The sequence below is a fragment of the Ahaetulla prasina genome, chromosome 7, assembly GCF_028640845.1.
Source record: "Ahaetulla prasina isolate Xishuangbanna chromosome 7, ASM2864084v1, whole genome shotgun sequence".
Classification (NCBI taxonomy): Eukaryota; Metazoa; Chordata; class Lepidosauria; order Squamata; family Colubridae; genus Ahaetulla; species Ahaetulla prasina.
In genome coordinates, this window is record NC_080545.1 from 9,878,864 (window position 1) to 9,898,839 (window position 19,976).

At 41.1% G+C, this 19,976-nt stretch overlaps 1 protein-coding gene across 1 annotated transcript in view; it reads left to right on the plus strand.

The window, feature by feature from the left end:
* Positions 1-19,976, plus strand: part of CCDC146 (coiled-coil domain containing 146) — a 129,620-nt gene that overhangs the window by 10,964 nt on the left and 98,680 nt on the right. Inside the window, exon 2 of the mRNA XM_058189538.1 lies at positions 3,868-4,096. Within this exon, the coding sequence (XP_058045521.1) occupies positions 3,884-4,096 (213 nt within the window). The 5' untranslated portion in view covers positions 3,868-3,883. The remainder of the gene's footprint in view (positions 1-3,867; positions 4,097-19,976) is intronic.

Sequence of the window (19,976 nt, forward strand, 5' to 3'; positions counted from 1 at the left end):
TTCAGAATCACTGCAGAAGACAGAGTGCCAAATGGTTTATAATAGTATTTATAATTTATAATAATTTATAATTTATAATAGTTTTTAATAGTAGTTTGGTCTTGCAGGGATTTAACTCAAACTGTATCTTCCTTTTTTTTTTTTGGAAATAAGTTTTTTATTTTTTTATTTTCTTATATACATATTGTAAATGTACATTCTCTTGTCCATAAATAATCATACATGTTTTTTTTCTGAAGAAAGCACAAGGATAAAACACTTCAATTACATTTGGGGTTGCTCTTCTACCCTTTCTTTCCCTTCATTTCACAACAAACCTTCTTCTCTCCTTTTCCTTCCTTCCCTCCTCGCCTCTCCTACCTTCTTCCTCCTCTTCTTCCTCCTCCTCCCTCCTTCCCCTTCCTCTCCCCCATTTCTCTCCTCTTTCCCTCCTTTCTCCCCTTCTCCCCTACTCTAATCCCCTGTCCTATCTTCCTCTACTTCCCCTTCCTTCCATCCCTCTCTCTCCTTCACTTCCTCTTCCTTTCCCTCTATTCCTCTCTTCTTTCTTTCTTCTTTATAATATTTCCCTTGTTTGGTAACCGAGCAACTCCAATTTTCTAATATTATATACTTTCTTTTCAGTTCCTTTTCCATTTTACCCAATTATCATTTCATAATTGTACATTTATATTTATAAGCTTCTTTCCTTCCCTTCCCTTTTCCATTTACTCTGGCAATATCTGGATTTCTATTTTTTTTTTTTTGTCATTTCCCTCATTTAATTTTTCATTATTAACTGTTTTTATCTATCTATCTATCGTCTTTTATTCATATCTCTTTTCTAGCCATACATAGAATCTTTCCCATGTCTTGACGTACACCGATTCCTCTTTATCTTTTATGCTTAAAATTAATGTATTCATTTCCGCACAGTCTAAAATCTTTTTTATTACTTCACCTTCTGAGGGGATTCTCTCTATCTTCCAATTTTGTGCAAATACAATTCTTGCTGCTGTTATTACATGTATAATTAAATACATATCTTCATTATTATATCTCTCTGACAAAATATTTTGCCAGACTGTAACTTCCTATCCAGATCAGACTCAGGCCTTACAGCATCTTAGTACTGCTTTATATATATTAATATAGGAAATTAGCAGGGGTGGTATTTTTTTTTTATTTACATTTATATCCCGCCCTTCTCCGAAGACTCAGGGCGGCTTACAGTGTATAAGGCAATAGTCTCATTCTATTTTGTATATTTTACAAAGTCAACTTATTGCCCCCCCAACAATCTGGGTCCTCATTTTACCTACCTTATAAAGGATGGAAGGCTGAGTCAACCTCGGGCCGGGCTTGAACCTGCAGTAATTGCAGGCTGCTGTGTTCTAATAACAGGCTTCTAACAGCCTGAGCTATCACGGCCCTTATTGACTTATCTTAACTACTGGTTTGCAAATGTGAGCAACCACCTCCCCGCGCGCCACCTCCACGCATCTGGACTAGAAGTTCTCCAAGCTTTTTCCAATTCTAGAGTTATTCTATATATACTTCTGGATGTGCCATTTCCCTTCTTTAGCTACGGCATGTAGCTAAAGAATGTAGAGGTCAGTTTTGGCTTTTCTAGAGATAATTGGGAGCCATTGAAAATTAGCAATAAGAACAAACACTGGCCAGGCATTGTTGCAAAACATAAAAGCAAATGAATATGCGGTCATCTTCACTGGCGGTCTTCTTAAATGTCCTGTGAGTTGACCACTTAACTTACTTGGCTATGGAGAAAGCAAGCAAGATGCCTGTACTGGACAGGTGAGCTGATGAGCTCTTGCAGTTATCCAGGTACGTTTCGGCCCACTGCTGCCTGTGCCATCTGTGGTACGAAAATCACAAGTCGGCTGTCCAAAGTTGAGTAGGCAACCTAAAATTTACAATCCCTTGAGAGATACTTTAAATTAGGGGTGTCAAGTTCGATTTACTTGAGGGCCAAATCAGAGTTGTGTTTGACCTCGGGGGGGGGGGGGTTGGGGGGGCGTGGCCAGGGGTTGTGTGGCCAGCTCAACATTACTTGTGTCGGGGGCGCCTGTGGTGGCCCGAGCGCTCTGCCAGCAAAAACGGGGGCGCCTCCTGCAACCTTCTGCCAGCGAAATTGGAGCTTCGGGAGGGATGTATGCAACACTTCCTAGCTCAGTTTTCGCGGGCAGAGGCATTGCAGGCCAGCCTTTCGGTGTTTCCAGGGTGGCCGCGCGGGCCAGATCCGGCCCCCGGGCCTTGAGTTTGACACCCCTGCTCTAAATGGCTTTTGTAATGTGGGAACAATGAATATTTTGGCAGAAGACTTTTCCAAAGGCATTAAAACTGTCCATAATTCAGCCGACATACCATCATATTGTTTAATAACTATCCATCTTGTATTTCAAGTATTTTTTTTTTCATTTGTTAATAACCTTTATGCAGCTCCCAGTATTACATAATGCTTTGAATTCTTTAGGAGGCATGTCTCCCCCTCCCCACTTTTGTTTATATTTTGTTTTTGGGGGGATTGTTTTTTTTTTAAATTCCTAAGAAAATGCAGCTGCTATAAGTCTCGCTGGAAGAGCAAAACTCCCCTGACGATCATCCAAACAGTATTAAAAGCCAATTTATAGTTGTTGTTTTAAAGATTTCACTGACCCGTGATCATGGCGTCTCTCACAAAAGAAAAGAAAACAAGACTGGAGTGTGTTCCTTAAGTTAATAATTTAGGGGGTAGCAAGTCAATTTAAATAATACTTGGAAAAGTTGCAAGCTCATATTTTATTTCATCTCAGACTGTTAAGGCCTGCAGAGCACCACTGGCTTTGATCTCCCTTTGTTAGACAGTTGCGTTGTGATTCTCAATCATCCTTAAAACTTCGTTATCCACTTACCTATAATTTTTGACAGACAGGAAGCTGCAATTGTCTAAAACTTTATCTTGATCGTTGACACCTGGAGAGCATTTATTGACTTTTGAGACACGGTTATCAGTTCTGCTTATCATGGTGCAGTTTCTAAACTCAGTGCAGTTTAGAACAATTTAGGACAATTAAGGCCTTGCATTAAAAAAAATTAAAAAGATCTGTTCACAAACTGTGTACACAGGTCAACTATTGTTGATCCATTGTCTCTATCACAATCTTCTCTCTCTCTCTCCCTCTCTCTCTCTCTCTCTCTCTCCCTCCCTCCCTCCCTCCCTCTCTCTCTCTCTCTCTCTCCTCCTCCTCCTCCTCCTCCGTCTTAATTATATGTGCAGTCTCATCAAACCATTTGTTGTTGTTTTTGTAATTTTTTTTTATATACAAACAACACTTCAGTCTATCCTTCCATATGTCATCTCGGTATTTTTTCCGTGACTTCATCTTCTTGTAGTTTCTTCTGTCTTCATTTCCACTTAGTCTATTACAACATCTCTCCAGAAATCCAATATTTTAATTATACCGTTCTCTTGCATAACTATCAATTTATTTATCTCTATCTCTTTTCTAACCAATGGTAAAATTGACCCCATACCTTAAAATATTCTAAATCCTCTCTTTCTTTAATCATTAGAGTTAATCTATTCATTTCTGCTCAGTCCTAAAATTTACTTCCCCTTCCAGAGGTATTTTCTCTGCTTTCCAGTTTTGCGCAAGTACAATCCTCGCTGCTGTTATTACCTGCATAATCAAGTATATATATTTTTTACTAATTTTCTCTGGGAGGATACCCAAGAGGAACAGCGCTGGTTTTAAATCGGTATGTTGCCATCAAACCATTTGTAAGGTGCTAATTATTCAGTAACTCCTTTTTTTTGGGTCGTTGAAAAACTTTTCATTTTGGACTGAGGGCCGACAGTTAAATTTTGGGACGGTTGATATTTCGCAGAATTCTGGGAAGGAAGATGGACGGCTCCGAAGAGGAAGAGGAAAAACTTTCTTCTTCCAGTGAGTCGGAAGGCGAGTATGACGCCGATGCTGAAGAAGCTGAAGGGGAATCAGGATCGGAACCAGAGAACCCAGAGGACCCTGTTTATGCCATGGCGCCAACGGTCAACATTCAAGACGAAAGTGCCATTGATGTTGAGTCCTGCCCTGCGTTTGTGTATCTTAATGAGGTAAGGTTTGAAGTAATGGCGAATATCTGTAGCTCAGATGTAGGACGAGGGGGAAGGCCCGTTCTCCAAGCTTGTGGGTTGGTTTCTGAACGTTTCGCTACCAGGCCGGGTAACATCTTTAACATCCCTTAAACAGCAGAGTTTAAGGGATATCCACGTCAGTGTCCTTCTGTTTATAAGGCCTCCAAGCTGTGAGTGTGTCAAGTGAGGGTCTTGTGGTCAGGTGTGAGTCATCAGTGGGAGTCTTGTGATGGTCTTGTGATGGGGAAGTTATGTCAGGTGAGGGTCATTAGGGGGTGACGCACTAGTTGGCAGGGGGCTTGGGTGGGTGGGTTTGTTGTGACCCAGGCCCAAGTAGGTATTATTAGACGAAATCATTCAAAAACAAACAGACTTTATTAGAACAGCTGAGAATTAACTCATTCTCAGCGTAGTCCAAATTAAATCAAAACAAATTCTTCAAAACACAATTCTTCAGTCCTATCACCAACCTTGGCCTAATTAGGCAAACTGCCAAAGGCTTTTCTTGGCAAAAGTTCAAAAGTAGAAGACGCCGACAAGAAATAAATGCAGCAAGACAAGGAGCAAGTCTATCAACGTTGTTTTCCGACAAAGAGCCCAAATGCCATTGCTGGTCTTTTAAGCCTTGTGGGAGGGGCCAATCATTTCTTGGCCCTACTCCTGAGTTGTCCTTTTTGCCTGAGCTGCTCTTGCCTTCTGGCAGTTCTTCTCATGTTCCTCCTGTTCCTATGCCTCACTGCTGTCAGCCTCTGGAGGCTCCGGAGTCCATACATCACTCCCAGATGGCTCTTGCCCCACCTCTGCCTCCGACGCAGAGCCCTCATCTGGGCCTTCCCTAGCCTCCAGGACTGGCCCATGTTCTTCCTCAGCCTCATCACTGTCTGAGTCCATTGCCAGCTCCGCAGGCTGCTGGCAGACCAAAACAGGGTTGAGGGTGCTATTTCTGGTTGGCTGTATGGTTGATTTGGATTCTGAGAGGTTCATAGGCTGGTTGTAGGTCAAGATGTCTGTTCCCCTTGTAGAAGGCTGAGTAACATCTTCAGTGGAATTTAGGGGATGTCAGTGTTCTTCTAAGGGCTTGAGGTGTGGGGGTGTGTCAAATGAGTGTCTTGTATTGGGTCTTGTGATGAGCCAAGTGTGAGTCATCAGTGAGAGTCTTGTGATGGGTCTTGTAATGGGGAGGTTATGTCAGGTGAGGGTCATTGGGAGGTGGAGTAATGGTGGGGGGTTTATGGAGGTTGACTGAGGGTCAGTGCTGCCTCTGGTTGGCTGTGTGGTTGATTTGGAATCTTTAAGGGTTCGTAGACCCCCTGGTTGTGGGTCAATGTGTCTGTTGAGGGATTGCTTGTGGCGTGAACTCATGAGCATGGCGGGGGGCCGATGATTTTTTGCGTTGCTCCAATCGAACCGGTGCTGTTTGGTGTTGGTGTGGGTAGAGATGAAGGATTTGGGATCATGGTGTTTGACGGTCGGCTGGTGTTCGTCAATCCCATTTTTTAATTGACGCCACAAATATGAGTCCGTTGCCAAGCGCCCGAATTTTGATTACGTGACTACGGGGATGCTGCCGTGATCGTAAGTGGGAAAAACTGGCATGTCACTTTTTTCAGTACTGTTGTAACTTCAAATGGTCACTAAATGAAGCGCTGTACGTCAAGGACTACCTGTACTGGAATGGTTTATTCGGTATACTTAAAAGTAGGGAAATGTGGAAGTTTGCCTGAACCATCAAAGCTGGCAGGGTGACTGTGGGTCAGTCACACTTTCTCAGCCCAGCTCGCCTCACAAGGTGGGTGTTGTGAGGGGGGGGGGGAAAAGGCGGAACACGGCCTCCAGGTAGTCCTTGACTTATGACCGTAATTGAGCCGGGAATTATGGTTGTAAACTGTGCCAGGTGTTGTGAGAACTATGCACCATAAGAAACAGAACTGATACTATCTCAAATGCCAACAAAGACCTTCCAGTTGTCAACAGGCAAGATAAAGTTTTATACAACTGCAACTTCTTCCATGTCAAAAATTGACAATTAAGATTGAAGGATTAGTGAGGCTCAGAACTTAATTGTCTAGCCAAGAAGATCAAAGCCAGCGATGCTATCACAGTTCCCGCTCAACAATATTAAAAATACTTGTAACTCCAGTGGAAATATTGTTAATAACCGTTTCATAACATTCACTCTGAGGAAGCAGACAAATTTAAAAATAAACCTACGTCCAACAAACCTTGTTGTTCTCAGGAGGTTTAAAGGAAATTAGAAATGAAACAATTTAAGTACCCATTGTGAAACTGACACGGATTTATCGCCGCTTCAGCCAAGAAAGAGATACAGGAAATTAGGTAATTTAGGTAACTTATCCAAGAACATGGAAATGGAAGTGAAACTTTTTAGAAAATAACACCATTATTATCTTGGCGCATTGCCTTGTTATATTGATGCCATTTGACCTGACTGGAACTTTCCTAAGTATTTTGTCTATTTATCTCCCTGTCATAAAATTTTTTAAAATATTTTCTTTTGGATTCTCCCTTATTAAGAGCCAAAGGTGCTTTTTCAAGAGAAACCTGGACTTTCTGTTTTTTCTTTGAAGACGTTTTGCTTCTCATCCGAGAAGCTCCTTTAGTGAAACGTTTGCTAGACCTATTCTTGAATACAGCTCATCCGTCTGGAACCCATACCACATCTCTGACATTAATACAATCGAACGCGTCCAGAAATATTTTACTAGAAGAGTTCTTCGCTCCTCCAAAAACAACAAAATACCCTATACCACCAGACTAGAAATCCTGGGATTAGAAAACTTAGAACTCCGCCGACTTCGACATGACCTGTGTTTAACACACAAAATCATCTACTGCAATATCCTTCCTGTAAAAGACTACTTCAGCTTCAATCCCAATAATACAAGAGCAAACAATAGATTCAAAATTAATGTCAACCGCTTCAAACTTGATTGCAGAAAATATGACTTCTGTAACAGAGTTGTTAACGCTTGGAACTCATTACCTGACTCCATAGGCTCTACTCAAAATCCCAAAATCTTCAACCAAAAACTGTCTACTATTGACCTCACCTCATTCCTAAGAGGACTTTAAGGGGCGTGCATAAGAGCACAAAAGTGCCTACAATTCCTGTCCTATTGTTCCCTTCATTATATCAAATTAACATAGCTATTGCATACTTTTAATATATTTCTTTCATGATGTGTTGTTTTTATTTATGACGATGTTTGTGTATACTTTATGACAAAATAAATAAATAATTTAAAAAAAGCCAGAAGGTCCAATTGCCTCTTGAAATTGGGACAACTATGACCTGAGTCTCAACTATGATTGAGAATCTCCATAGACATCCCTTATTATGATTGCTAATAAACTCAAACATAGAATATTATGCAACCATAAGCAATAGAACAAAGTCAAAGAGTCTTGGACTTTAAGAGAGCTGATTTCAATAAGCGTAGAGACAGCTTGGGAAGGATTCCATGGATGAGAATTCTCAAAGGGAAAACAACCCAAGAAGCTTGGGAAATTTTGAAAAGTGAAATTATAAAAGCCCAGTCTAGCACAATTCCAATGAAGAAGAAAATTAAGAGATCTCATGGCTGCACAAAGAACTCTCTGATAAACTTTTCACTCTTGAAACGACCGACGGAATGAATTGTTTCCTGCAAAAGACCCCTCCCCATTCGCTCCACTTTTGTTTCCTATGGGAGGAGCCAATCATCTCCAAGGTGTGGCTTTGTTCCCAAGTCGACCCTGCTTTTGAGTTGTTCTTGTCTTCTGGCAGCTCTGCGCCTGTGTACACTGGGAACGGGCTCCAACTGTTCCTCTGCCTCGCTGCTGTCTATCTCCCACTCTGACTCCGACACAGAGACCTTATCCGAGCTTTCCCCAGCCCCCAGGACTGGCCCATGTTCCTCCCCAACATCCTCACTGTCTGACTCTGCGGTCAGCTCTGCTGGCTGCTGGTGGCCCACAACAGATTCTTACTTCATTTACAGTTTGAATGGTAGACAAATAGAAGTATCTTTTTGTTACTTCTATTGGTCTACCATTACTGTGCTGGATATAATTCAACGTACAACATGCACTCAAGAATTAAAGATGTAAATTCTTTTTTTTTTTTAAAAAATTCAAATAAAAGGAGAATCCTATTGTGTTAGCAGCCTATGTTGTAGTGATAGAATAGAATAGAATAGAATAGAATTTTATTGGCCAAGTGTGATTGGACACAAAAGGAATTTGTTTTGGTGCATATGCTCTCAGTGTACATAAAAGAAAAAGAAAAAAAAATACATCAAAAGTACAACATTTACAACACAAATGATGGTCATAGGTTGCAATTTAACCCTTAATGATAACAACAAAAAGTTACAGTCATACAGTCATAAATGGAAAGAGATTGGTGATGAAAATGATGAGATTAATAGTAGTGTAGATTTAGTAAATAGTTTGACAGTGTTGAGGGAATTATTTGTTTAGCAGAGTGATGGCCTTCGGGGAAAAAACTGTTCTTGTGTCTAGTTGCTCTGATGTGCAATGCTCTGTAGTGTCATTTTGAAGGTATTTCACTCTAAAAAAAATAAGTCAAGGTATATATTTTGTTTTCAAAAATCAAACACATGCCATGAACTGTACAGATACCTAGTGGGAAGTTAGGGAGTGAAATAACCTTTCACATTACAATCACATTTGCAGATAAATGTGGATGCTTGAACAGAAAACTTTAGTTGTTGCTCAGTAAGATTTTCTGCCAGTATTTTTCTCCGGAATACATGATGCATTTTGTATTCAACTCCTGACTTTTCACAAGAAAAATAATAGATTTATATGCATTCCCTTCTACACAGTGTTTTATTTTTGTGTCACAATGTGGCATTCTTTAGGGAATTGCTAGGAATTTTAAAAACGGTCCAAAGGGAACAATTGAGAAGCACTTAGTTCATTTTACAGAACTGTTTCCAGCATGACATCAGTGATGGCTAAACCTTTCCATGTAACTGTAACACATTATAAGTGGTCTTTTTCACGAATGAAAAATGACTTGGATGGAATACAATGATCCCATCAACTAGTGGTTTTTATTTATTGGGATCAAAACAGGAGTCTAATTTTTTTTCTAATGGTCCTCTTGAAACATCCAGCTAATTTCTATTGAAACCAGCTACTATTGCACTGACTTTTCAAATACGAATATAACTTTCAGTGAAGAAAAGAGACAGAATATGCTCTTCAAATTTACACAGAAATGGAAGTAATAGTATTGATAATTGTGCTATAAGAGATGTTGCCTAGAAAGTGTTTGTAGTCTTATATTTTTTATGTCATTCATAGTGAGGCAAGCTGAATGAGGTGAAGGAAAGTATTTTCCCTACTGGTATATATTATTTAAACAGGGACCCGGTGGCTTAGTGGCTAAGATGCTGAGCTTGTCGATCGAAAGATCAGTGGTTCAGCAGTTCGAATCCCTAGCACCGCATAATGGGGTGAGCTCCCGTGACTTGTCCCAGCTTCTGCCAACCTAGCGGTTCGAAAGCACATAAAAATGCAAGTAGAAAAAATAGGGACCACCTTTGGTGGGAAGGGAACAGCATTCCATGTGACTTTGGTGTTTATAATCATGCCGGCCACATGACCAGGGAGACGTCTTCGGACAGCGTGGATCTTCGGCTTTGAAATGGAGATGCGTACCTCCTCCTAGAGTCGGGAACGACTAGCACATATGTGCAAGGGGAACCTTTACCTTTATATATTATTTACGTTGGGTATTCCTACTGTACAATGCCCTCATAAGACGACCACTACTGTGAAGAAGTGACATGGATTCTGCAGAACCACCGCTTGTTCCTTCTTTTGTAAAAATGTAGAATTTCCCTAAAGTAATATCGGTGAGATATTCCTACTCAAATATTTGTTGCTGCAGAGCCTAATAGCAGTTATACCGGCAATGCTAAATTCCTACAAGTTTGTGAAATCAGATTTTGGGGGGATGAACGGCATTAAGGATTGGTAAAAACATCTATTTAATGTTTTGTTCTTCATGGGTTTATTCTTAATCTGTGTCCAGTGTTTTAGATCTTGGCCCATATATTTTTCTAGGATAACTAGTTTCCCCAATTTTCAGACAATGTCTTTTTCATAATACAGGTGGTCCTCAACTTAATACCACAGTTGAAGCTCTGCCTGTATTTTTAATGTGTGTTCCCTTGCATACAGTGGTGATATTCAGCCAGTTTTATCCGGTTTGAATAAACCGGTAATGGGAGCTGCGGGAGGCTCTGCCTACCCACCCGGACATCATCACATCCAGTTTTTTACGCTCTGCGCATGCGCAGAAGGTCATGCACATGCGCAGAGGTGTTGCTCATGAGCTCACATTTGCGAACCGGTAGCGAAGGTAAGTCATTATCACCCCAGCTTGCATATACACTTAACATAACATAATATCACAGTTGGAAGGGACCTTGGAGGTCTTCTAGTCCAACCCCCTGCCCAGGCAGGAAACCCTACACCACTTCAGGCAAATGATTATCCAACATCTTCTTAAAAACTTCCAGTGTTGCAGCATTCACAACTTCTGCATTCAAGTTGTTCCACTCATTAATTGTTCTAACTGTCGGGAAATTTCTCCTTAGTTCCAAGTTGCTTCTTTCCTTGATTAGTTTCCACCCATTGCTTCTTGTTCTACCCTCAAGTACTTTGGAGAATAGTTTGACTCCCTCTTCTAGTTTGACTTCCCTCTTTGTGGCAGCCCCTGAGATATTGGAAGACTGCTATCATGTCTCCTCAGTCCTTCTTTTCATTAAACTAGACACACCCAGTTCCTGCAACCCTTCTTCATATGTTTTAGCCTCCAGTCCCCTAATCATCTTTGTTGCTCTTCTCTGCACTCTTTCTAGAGTCTCAGCATCTTTTTTACATCATGGCGACCAAAACTGGATGCAATATTCCAAATGTGGCCTTACCAAGGCATTACAAAGTGGTATTAACACAGCCTAGAACTGTGTTGGCTTTTTTGGCAGCTGCTGCACATGGCTGGCTCATTTAAATGATTGTCCACTAGGACTCCAAGATCCCTCTCACAGTTACTACTATTGAGCAAGGTACCTCTGCATTTTGTTTGGAAAATAAACACGTGGAAAATAAAAACAGGCACAATTAACAATCACACCATTGCGGCCTGTGTCTCAGCTTTTATTACCAGACCATGTGTACCCTCTATGAGACATGTATGTTTCTCTCATTGATATACCTGCATGTTGAAATTGACAGACCTCTTTTGTTCCCTTCTATTTATTTCAAATATTTGTAATTCCAGTCTTAAAAACAAGGATAAACGTTTACTCATGGCCTCGATCCTTGCCACTCGTATAAAGTAGAATAATGCCTTTGCTTTCCAAAGGATGCAACTTGAGTGAGGAACAAACACACGATTGTTTTTTAGAAGTTAATTTTTATGTAACCTTGTGTGTGTGTGTATGTGACAGACACACTGGAATGTTGACAAAGGTAACTTTGCAAGAAGTTGTTTTTCCTAACCGCTATACAGCTGTCCACAGTGGAGTCATTGATCTAAAATATGCAGCCGTCTTCCTGTTTGTCCACAGTTTTTTTTCCATGTGTCCTAAGTACAATTGCATGACAAAAACAAATCCATTTTGTCCTTCTTAATGGGCACCAAATATCTGCTGGGGGCAGCGGTGAAATGTAAAATTTGTTACTACCAGTTCTGTGAGCATGGCTTGGTGGTTTTAAAAGCATTTTTTGCCTTTAAAAGAAAAAAAAACCTCTGACGATCAGGCAACCCAGCGGGGATTGCCAGAGCCTTTTAAAAGCATTTTTACAACGTCTTAAGATGAAGAGGTTGTAAAAAATGCTTTTAAAAGGCTCCTCCGACGATCCCAGCTAACTAGCCTGATCGTCAGAGGCTTTTCTTTCCTTTTAAAAGCATTTTTTTTGCCTTTAAAAGAAAAAAAAGCCTCTGATGATCAGGCAACTCAGCGGTGATCGCCAGACCCTTTTAAAAGCATTTTTTCTCCAACCTCTTCAGCCGAAGAGGTTGTAGAAAAAAATGCTTTTAAAATCCTCTGACGATCCCAGCTGAGCCGCGTGATCATCAGAGCTTTTTTTTTTTAGTTTTAAAAGCATTTTTTCAGCCAGAGAAAAAATGCTTTTAAAAGTTAAAAAAACCCAAAAACCTCTGATGATCACGCGACTCAGCTGGACATGGGAGGGGCAGGGATTTTTGCTACCGATTCTCCGAACCACCCGCCACCATCGCTACCAGATCAGGCGATCCGCTCCGAACCGGGAGCATTTCACCCCTGGCGGGGGGGGGCAGGGAACTGGTTTCTGTCTTTAGAAACACGTTTCTCCTTTAGGGAGATATAATATTCTGCCTCAAAATATTTCATTCTTCTAGGAGGGGTGACTTCCCTCAGAAGGATGTCTTTTGAAAGTCAACTTTGAGCCTGGTGAGATTGGAACTGCCAAATTGCAGACAGCCAGCAGTCAGCAGAGCTAGCCTGCAGTACTGCACTCTGACCACTGCGCCACCGTGGCTCGTAGGAAACCAGACTTGGAGATTGGCCAATGTTTTCTGCGGTCTCCAGAAAAGGCAGTTTGCATCCTGGCGGCATGTCTTAGATTCTCCAATTATCTCTAGATTGGCATTCGCAATGACAAGGAACATATTGCACATCTGTATCTATTAATGCCATCTGTCGTCGTTCTTAAACCAGACTGAGTAGTTTAGTTATGTATTTCTCAGATGCATCACAGTGTATTTCAGTGAATTCGATAGAGGCGGACCAATCCTTGAAGGATATGTAGAAACTGCACTTAATGAAGCATGGCAGTTAATGTTTAACTGGTGTACTTTTAACCGGTGATCAGATATCTGGGTTGAAAACAATTAGGGTCGCTAATTGCCTCCTAAGTGTCAGTCAAGATGCTGCTTTAATTTTTAAAGGCCTAACAGCTTTGGGCCTGATTATCTTGCAGGCAGCAAATTGTATCTTGATAACAGCATGACTGTGCTGATAATCTCGAAAAGATCTCTTAAAGAGATCCTTGATATCAAAGGCCTGGTTTTTTTGGACATGGTTATGTGCGTGGCCAAAAGCACCCACTTCTGGATTATTATTTTATTTTATTTTATTTTCATTTCATTTCTTTAATTTAATTTAATTTAATTATTATTGTTTATTCATTTGTTGAATTTCCACGGCTGCATATTTCAGTCAGTGACTCTCGGTGGCTTACAATATATATATAAAACCTACGAAAACATTATATATATATATATATATATATATAACAAGAGAATAATTATGGAAGCCATTGAAATAGAGAAACAAACCCACAATATGAACAAACGGGACGACACCTCCCGCCTACCAGACATCTGGAAACCAGCCTCGGTCAACAAACGAGTCCCAGCCATGAAAATTGACCCCAGACCCAGAACAACACACAACGCCGCCACCAATCATCCTCACCAGATTCAAACCCAAACCCATCCCACAGACGAAACACAACCACTATCCAGAAGCCAGACCATGCTGACACCACTGGCTGCTGCGCCCCCCTCCGATCCCCACGCAAAGCAGGCTGACACACACCAGGAACACATGAGAAGGACCTCGGACTCGGAGCCAAACTAAAACCCGGGATGCTGCATCACAGCCATCTGCTCAAGACATCACATCACAGAACTTCAGAGGCCACAACACCAAAGCTCAGTAACAAAAGACCAGGATCACACCCACACAGGATGCTACGAAACAGCCAACCAATCTGCAAACACCCACTCCATCTACCAATCAAGATGCAACCACACAGCCAACCAACCCGCTCACAGCAACACTCCCCACCTCCCTACCAGTATTTATAGAGAGACGGCAGCTCCGACCACTCTTTGCTCGAGAAGCATGAAGCCAAAGACACCAGCCTGAAGATGATGAGTGAGACCTCGTCGAAATGTCACCAAGATACTCTCAACCTTACACGGGAAAAGACCCGAAAATGCCAAGACCTACATATACATATACATATACATATACATGTGTGTGTGTGTTACAATTAAATACATAAAAACCATTTTAAAACAGTAAACAAAGTAACACAAAAAACATCCACATTAAATACATACAGGAGGGAATTAACATTACGTTAAAATGTGTGGTTTATAACATTTTCTTGGCGGCTGTATGTGTTTTTTGAGGGGTTTTGGTTTTGTTTTGTTTGGGAGGGGGTGTAATTTGGTTTTTAATTGATTTTATGATTGCTGGCTGGAGTCATTATGTTTGAGATGGGCAGACATACACATTGAATGAATAAATAAATATATATATTACAATACATTACATTACATACCTACTACATACATGCATACATACATACAACACTTTTTCTATACTACTAAGATCCAGTAGCACTTCCTTAGGAGTGTCTTTCAGGCCGGCCGGCCTCCATGAAGGTTGGTAATGAGTTTATTTGCCGTTCATGTATTTTAAACAGTCTTTTATATTGTTTTGTTTTGTTTTTGTTTTGCTTTGTTTTGTTTTGTTTTGACCAGACGGCATCCCAGAAATGGAAAGTAAGATGGACATGAAAATAGCATCAATAATTGTCAGACCCAAGCCCAAAGACAACACAGCGAGATCCAATCGAGTCCAGCGCTTTATTTGCTTATACATCTAATAGACGGAATCGTGCCAGACTAAAACTTTAATCTTCCAACTTAAGGTTAGAAGGTTAAAGGGACATTCTAGTCTTCTGAGAGGACATCCAGAGACATTCTGGTGTGTTGGTTAGAATTTCGGGACTGCATAGTCTCTTATTTATTTTATTTATTTATTTGTTCACACTTTTATACCGCCCTATCTCCCTAGGGACTCAGGGCAGTTTACAGCCATATAAAACGTATATATGTACAGAATAAAACATTAATTAAAAAACTTATTACAAAGGCCGAATATTTAAAATAGAGATATAAATAATAAAACCCCATTAAAACCAGATTTAAAATTTAAATATTTAAAAATTTAAAAATTCTAGCCCAGTCCTGCGCAAATAAATAGATGTGTCTTAAGCTCGCGGCGGAAGGTTCAAAGGTCAGGAAGTTGTCGAAGTCCTGGGGGAAGCTCGTTCCAGAGGGTGGGGGCCCCCACAGAAAAGGCCCTTCCCCTGGGTGTCGCCAGTCGACACTGCCTCGCCGACGGCACCCTGAGGAGTCCCTCTCTGTGAGAGCGCACGGGTCAGTGAGAGGCATTCGGTGGCAGCAGACGGTCCCGTAAGTTGGGGCTTCTCTCTGGATTGTACTGCCTGGATTGTACTTAATTGGGGCTTCTCTCTGGAATGTACTGCCTCCGCTCTAGGAAACTGGGGTGCTCATTCTAGGATTCCCCCCACTTTCTCTAGGTGCATATTCCACCATATCAATGTCAGTGTTCCAGAAAAAAAAATTCCAAGTAAAACTCTGAAGCAAGCATCTTTCAAAGTTCTATTTAGTAGGATAGGTAAACTGGCACATGTGGGAAAACCCGAATCTGAGAGGTCCGGGTTTTACCTCAGTAAATCAAAAACCGCCAAAACTATCCCCTCACTCCTCAGTCGATCACATGCTCCAATCGCCAACTGTCCCATCTTGAGACAGCACTCCGACCACTCCTTCTCCAGATGCAGGATCGGCCTGACCTTAACTGACAGGAAGAATGCTATTACATCTAAAGACAATCCCTTTACTAAATCCCCCCTCCTACTTTCCCACATATGAGAAAGTGGCAGCACAGAAGCTTCCGGGCTAATACGGCTTCCAAAGCTGACAATCAATACAATAATGTTTCTCTCTTGGGAACAGTTGCTTTATTTAGGTGGAGATACCTAAGATGGCGCCGACGAAGGCTGCCTCGGTGAAATGCTCTCTAATTGTTACTTTATTTCTAATTGTTCTCTGTGACTCACTACGGATTTCCTACTCACGAGACCATCTGCTAAAAATTAAGGAACATTTCTTTAAGGAGCAGCTTTCTTTAATCTCACCCCCGCCTGTCTTTACAAACACGGAGGAGATTCTAACACAGGAGGAGGCAATTCCCACGGAGCCATGGATTACTAAAAAAACCAAACGACGGAAACGAAGGAAACGAGGTAAACGATCTGGGATCTTAATCAAGCTAAGAACTCGCACTAAAACTCCTCTGCCTTCAATTTTCCTAACAAATATACGCTCACTTGCAAATAAGATGGATGAAATACTCCTCTTAAACAAATACTATTCTGATTTTCGCAATTCAGCAGTCCTATGCTTCTCTGAAACCTGGTTAAATGAATCAATTGAAAATAGCAGCCTGAACATTCCAGGATTTCAAATTGAACGATCAGACAGGGTTCCAGAAACATCTGGTAAAAAGAAAGGAGGAGGCTTATGCCTATATATTAATTCAACCTGGTGTCAAGATTTTAACATAATTTACAAATTCTGTGACAACAATTTAGAGACTCTAATTATCAATTGCAAACCTTACTATTCGCCTCGTGAATTTTCCTCATTTCTTCTAATTGCTGTTTATGTCCCACCACAAGCCTGTGTAAACGAGGCATTACGAACTCTAGCTGACCAAATCATGGAGGCTGAAGCCAAACACCCTGATTCACTGGCCATTGTTTTGGGAGATCTAAACAAGGCAAACTTAAGGAAAGAACTACCAAAATACTTTCAGCATGTCAATTGTCCCACCAGAGGCAAGAATACTCTAGACCACTGCTACACAACACTAAAAGATGCCTATCGGTCTTTACCACGTGCAGCTGTAGGACACTCTGATCATTGCATGATTCACCTTGTACCTGCTTACAGGCAAAGACTTAAAGCCATAAAACCAATAATTAAATCAGTGAAAACCTGGACGGAGGAATCAGAATTAAAGCTACAGGCATGTTTTGACTGCACTGATTGGAATATTTTAAAGATACCTCTGCAGACCTGGATGAACTCACAGATACTGTAACATCATATGTCAGCTTCTGTGAAGACCTATGTGTACCTACAAGGAACTTGCGAATACACAGTAACAGCAAACCTTGGTTTACACCTAAACTTAAGCAGCTACGACATTCCAAAGAGGAAGCCTACAGAAAAGGTGATAAAATGCTGTACAATCAGGCCAGAAATGCACTAACAAGGGAGATAAGAGCAGCAAAAAGAAGCTACTCTGAAAAGCTAAAGAATCAGTTTTCAGCAAATGAACCAGCAAACATGTGGAAAACTCTTAAAAATATCACCGGCTATGGCAAACCTCCTTCCCAGGCTGAAGGTAATCAACAACTGGCAGATGACTTGAATGAGTTTTACTGCAGGTTTGAAAGGAAACTACAGCCACCTATCTCCACAACCCCCATCTCAGACACACCAACAACAGCCAAGCCTCCTACAACTGACCCCATTTCATTGGGTTCACAACCCCTAGTGATCACAGAAAAGGAAGTGCAGGACCTATTTCACAGACAAAAGCCAGGAAAAGCTCCAGGCCCAGACAAGATAACTCCTTCTTGCTTAAAAGTCTGTGCTGACCAATTGGCCCCATCTTCACCCATATTTTCAATAAATCACTAGAGATGTGCTATGTTCCTTCTTGCTTCAAATGCTCTACCATCATCCCAGTGCCAAGAAGCCCACCATCAAGGAACTGAATGACTACAGACCAGTTGCTCTAACATCTGTAGTCATGAAAACCTTTGAAAGGCTAGTGCTTTCCTACCTGAAAACCATCACGAATCCGCTCTTAGACCCCTTGCAATTTGCATACCGAGCAAATAGATCAACAGATGATGCTGTTAATATGGCTCTGCACTACATCCTACAACATCTTGAGTCTCCAAAGGCCTATGCAAGGGTCCTCTTTGTAGACTTTAGTTCAGCATTCAATACCATCATTCCAGACATTCTTCTAACTAAGCTAAACCAGCTACAGGTACCGGAACAGACTTGTAAGTGGATCACAAGCTTCCTAACAAACAGGAAGCAGCAGGTGAAGCTAAGCAAGATCACATCAAATACCTGTACAATTAGCACAGGGGCCCCCAAGGCTGTGTGCTCTCCCCACTTCTCTTCTCTCTGTATACCAATGACTGCATCTCCAATGATCCATTTGTTAAGCTACTGAAGTTCGCAGATGACACAACAGTGATTGGTCTCATTCGAGACAATGACGAATCCGCATATAGACGAGAGGTCGAACGACTAGCCTTGTGGTGCAACCAAAACAATCTGGAACTGAACACACTCAAAACCGTAGAAATGGTGGTAGACTTTAGGAAAACCCTTCCATACTTCCACCTCTCACAATACTTGACAACACAGTATCAACAGTAGAAACCTTCAAATTTCTGGGTTCTATCATATCGCAAGATCTCAAATGGACAGCTAACATCAAAACATCATTAAAAAGGACAACAAAGAATGTTCTTTCTGCGCCAACTCAGTAAGCTCAAACTGCCCAAGGAGCTGCTGATCCAATTCTACAGAGGAATTATTGAGTCTGTCATTTGCACCTCTATAACTGTCTGGTTCGGTTCTGCAACCCAACAAGAAAAACACAGACTTCAGAGGATAATTAGAACTGCAGAAAAAATAATTGCTACCAATTTGCCTTCCATTGAGGACCTGTATACTGCACGAATCAAGAAGAGGGCCGTGAAAATATTTGCAGATCCCTCGCATCCTGGACATAAACTGTTTCAACTCCTACCCTCAAAACGACGCTATAGAGCACTGCACACCAGAACAACTAGACACAAGAACAGTTTTTTCCCGAAGGCCATCACTCTGCTAAACAAATAATTCCCTCAACACTGTCAGACTATTTACTGAATCTGCACTACTATTAATCGTTTCATAGTTCCCATCACCAATCTCTTTCCACTTATGACTGTATGACTATAACTTGTTGCTGGCAATCCTTATGATTTATATTGATATATTGATCATCAATTGTGTTGTAAATGTTGTATCTTGATGAACGTATCTTTCTTTTATGTACACTGAGAGCATATGCACCAAGACAAATTCCTTGTGTGTCCAATCACACTTGGCCAATAAAAATTCTATTCTATTCTATTCTATTCTATTTTAGAACTGTTGCTTTATTTTATCACTCAATTATCATTATATTAAGGTAAAGGTTCCCCTCGCACATATGTGCTTGTCGTTCCTGACTCTAGGGGTCAGTGCTCATCTCCGTTTCAAACTCAAAGAGCCAGCGCTGTCCAAAGACGTCTCCATGGTCATGTGGCTGGCATGACTCAATGCCAAAGGCGCACGGAATGCTGTTCCCTTCCCACCAACAGTGGTCCCTATTTTCCTACTTGCATTTTTTATGTGCTTTCAAACCGCTAGGTTGGCAGAATCTGGGACAAGTAATGGGAGCTCACGCCGTTACACAGCACTAGGGATTCGAACCGCTGAGCTGCCAACCTTCTGATAGACAAGCTCAGCATCTTAGCCCCTGAGCCATCGCGTATCTATCATTATATTTGAACCAACCAAACTAACAAGGATTAAAAAGCCGTTACATTCTCAGGAATTCTTTATAAGCCAAGACATTCCAAAAAGAAAAAAGAAAAAAGAAATGTTGATATTTAAGAAAGTACAACAATGCATCCAGATGTTTAACTTTTGCAGTTTAAAAATCAATCCCAACGTTGATGTACTTTTGAGTTAGATGCGGCTGGTATCAGATTACACCCAGTCTCTTTAGCTCAATAACTTTTTACCTTCATTGATAACCAAGACTGAAATCTTCCATCTTTGCTAGCCAAAACCGCATGTGTGCATCTGGCCAGCGGCAGGATATAA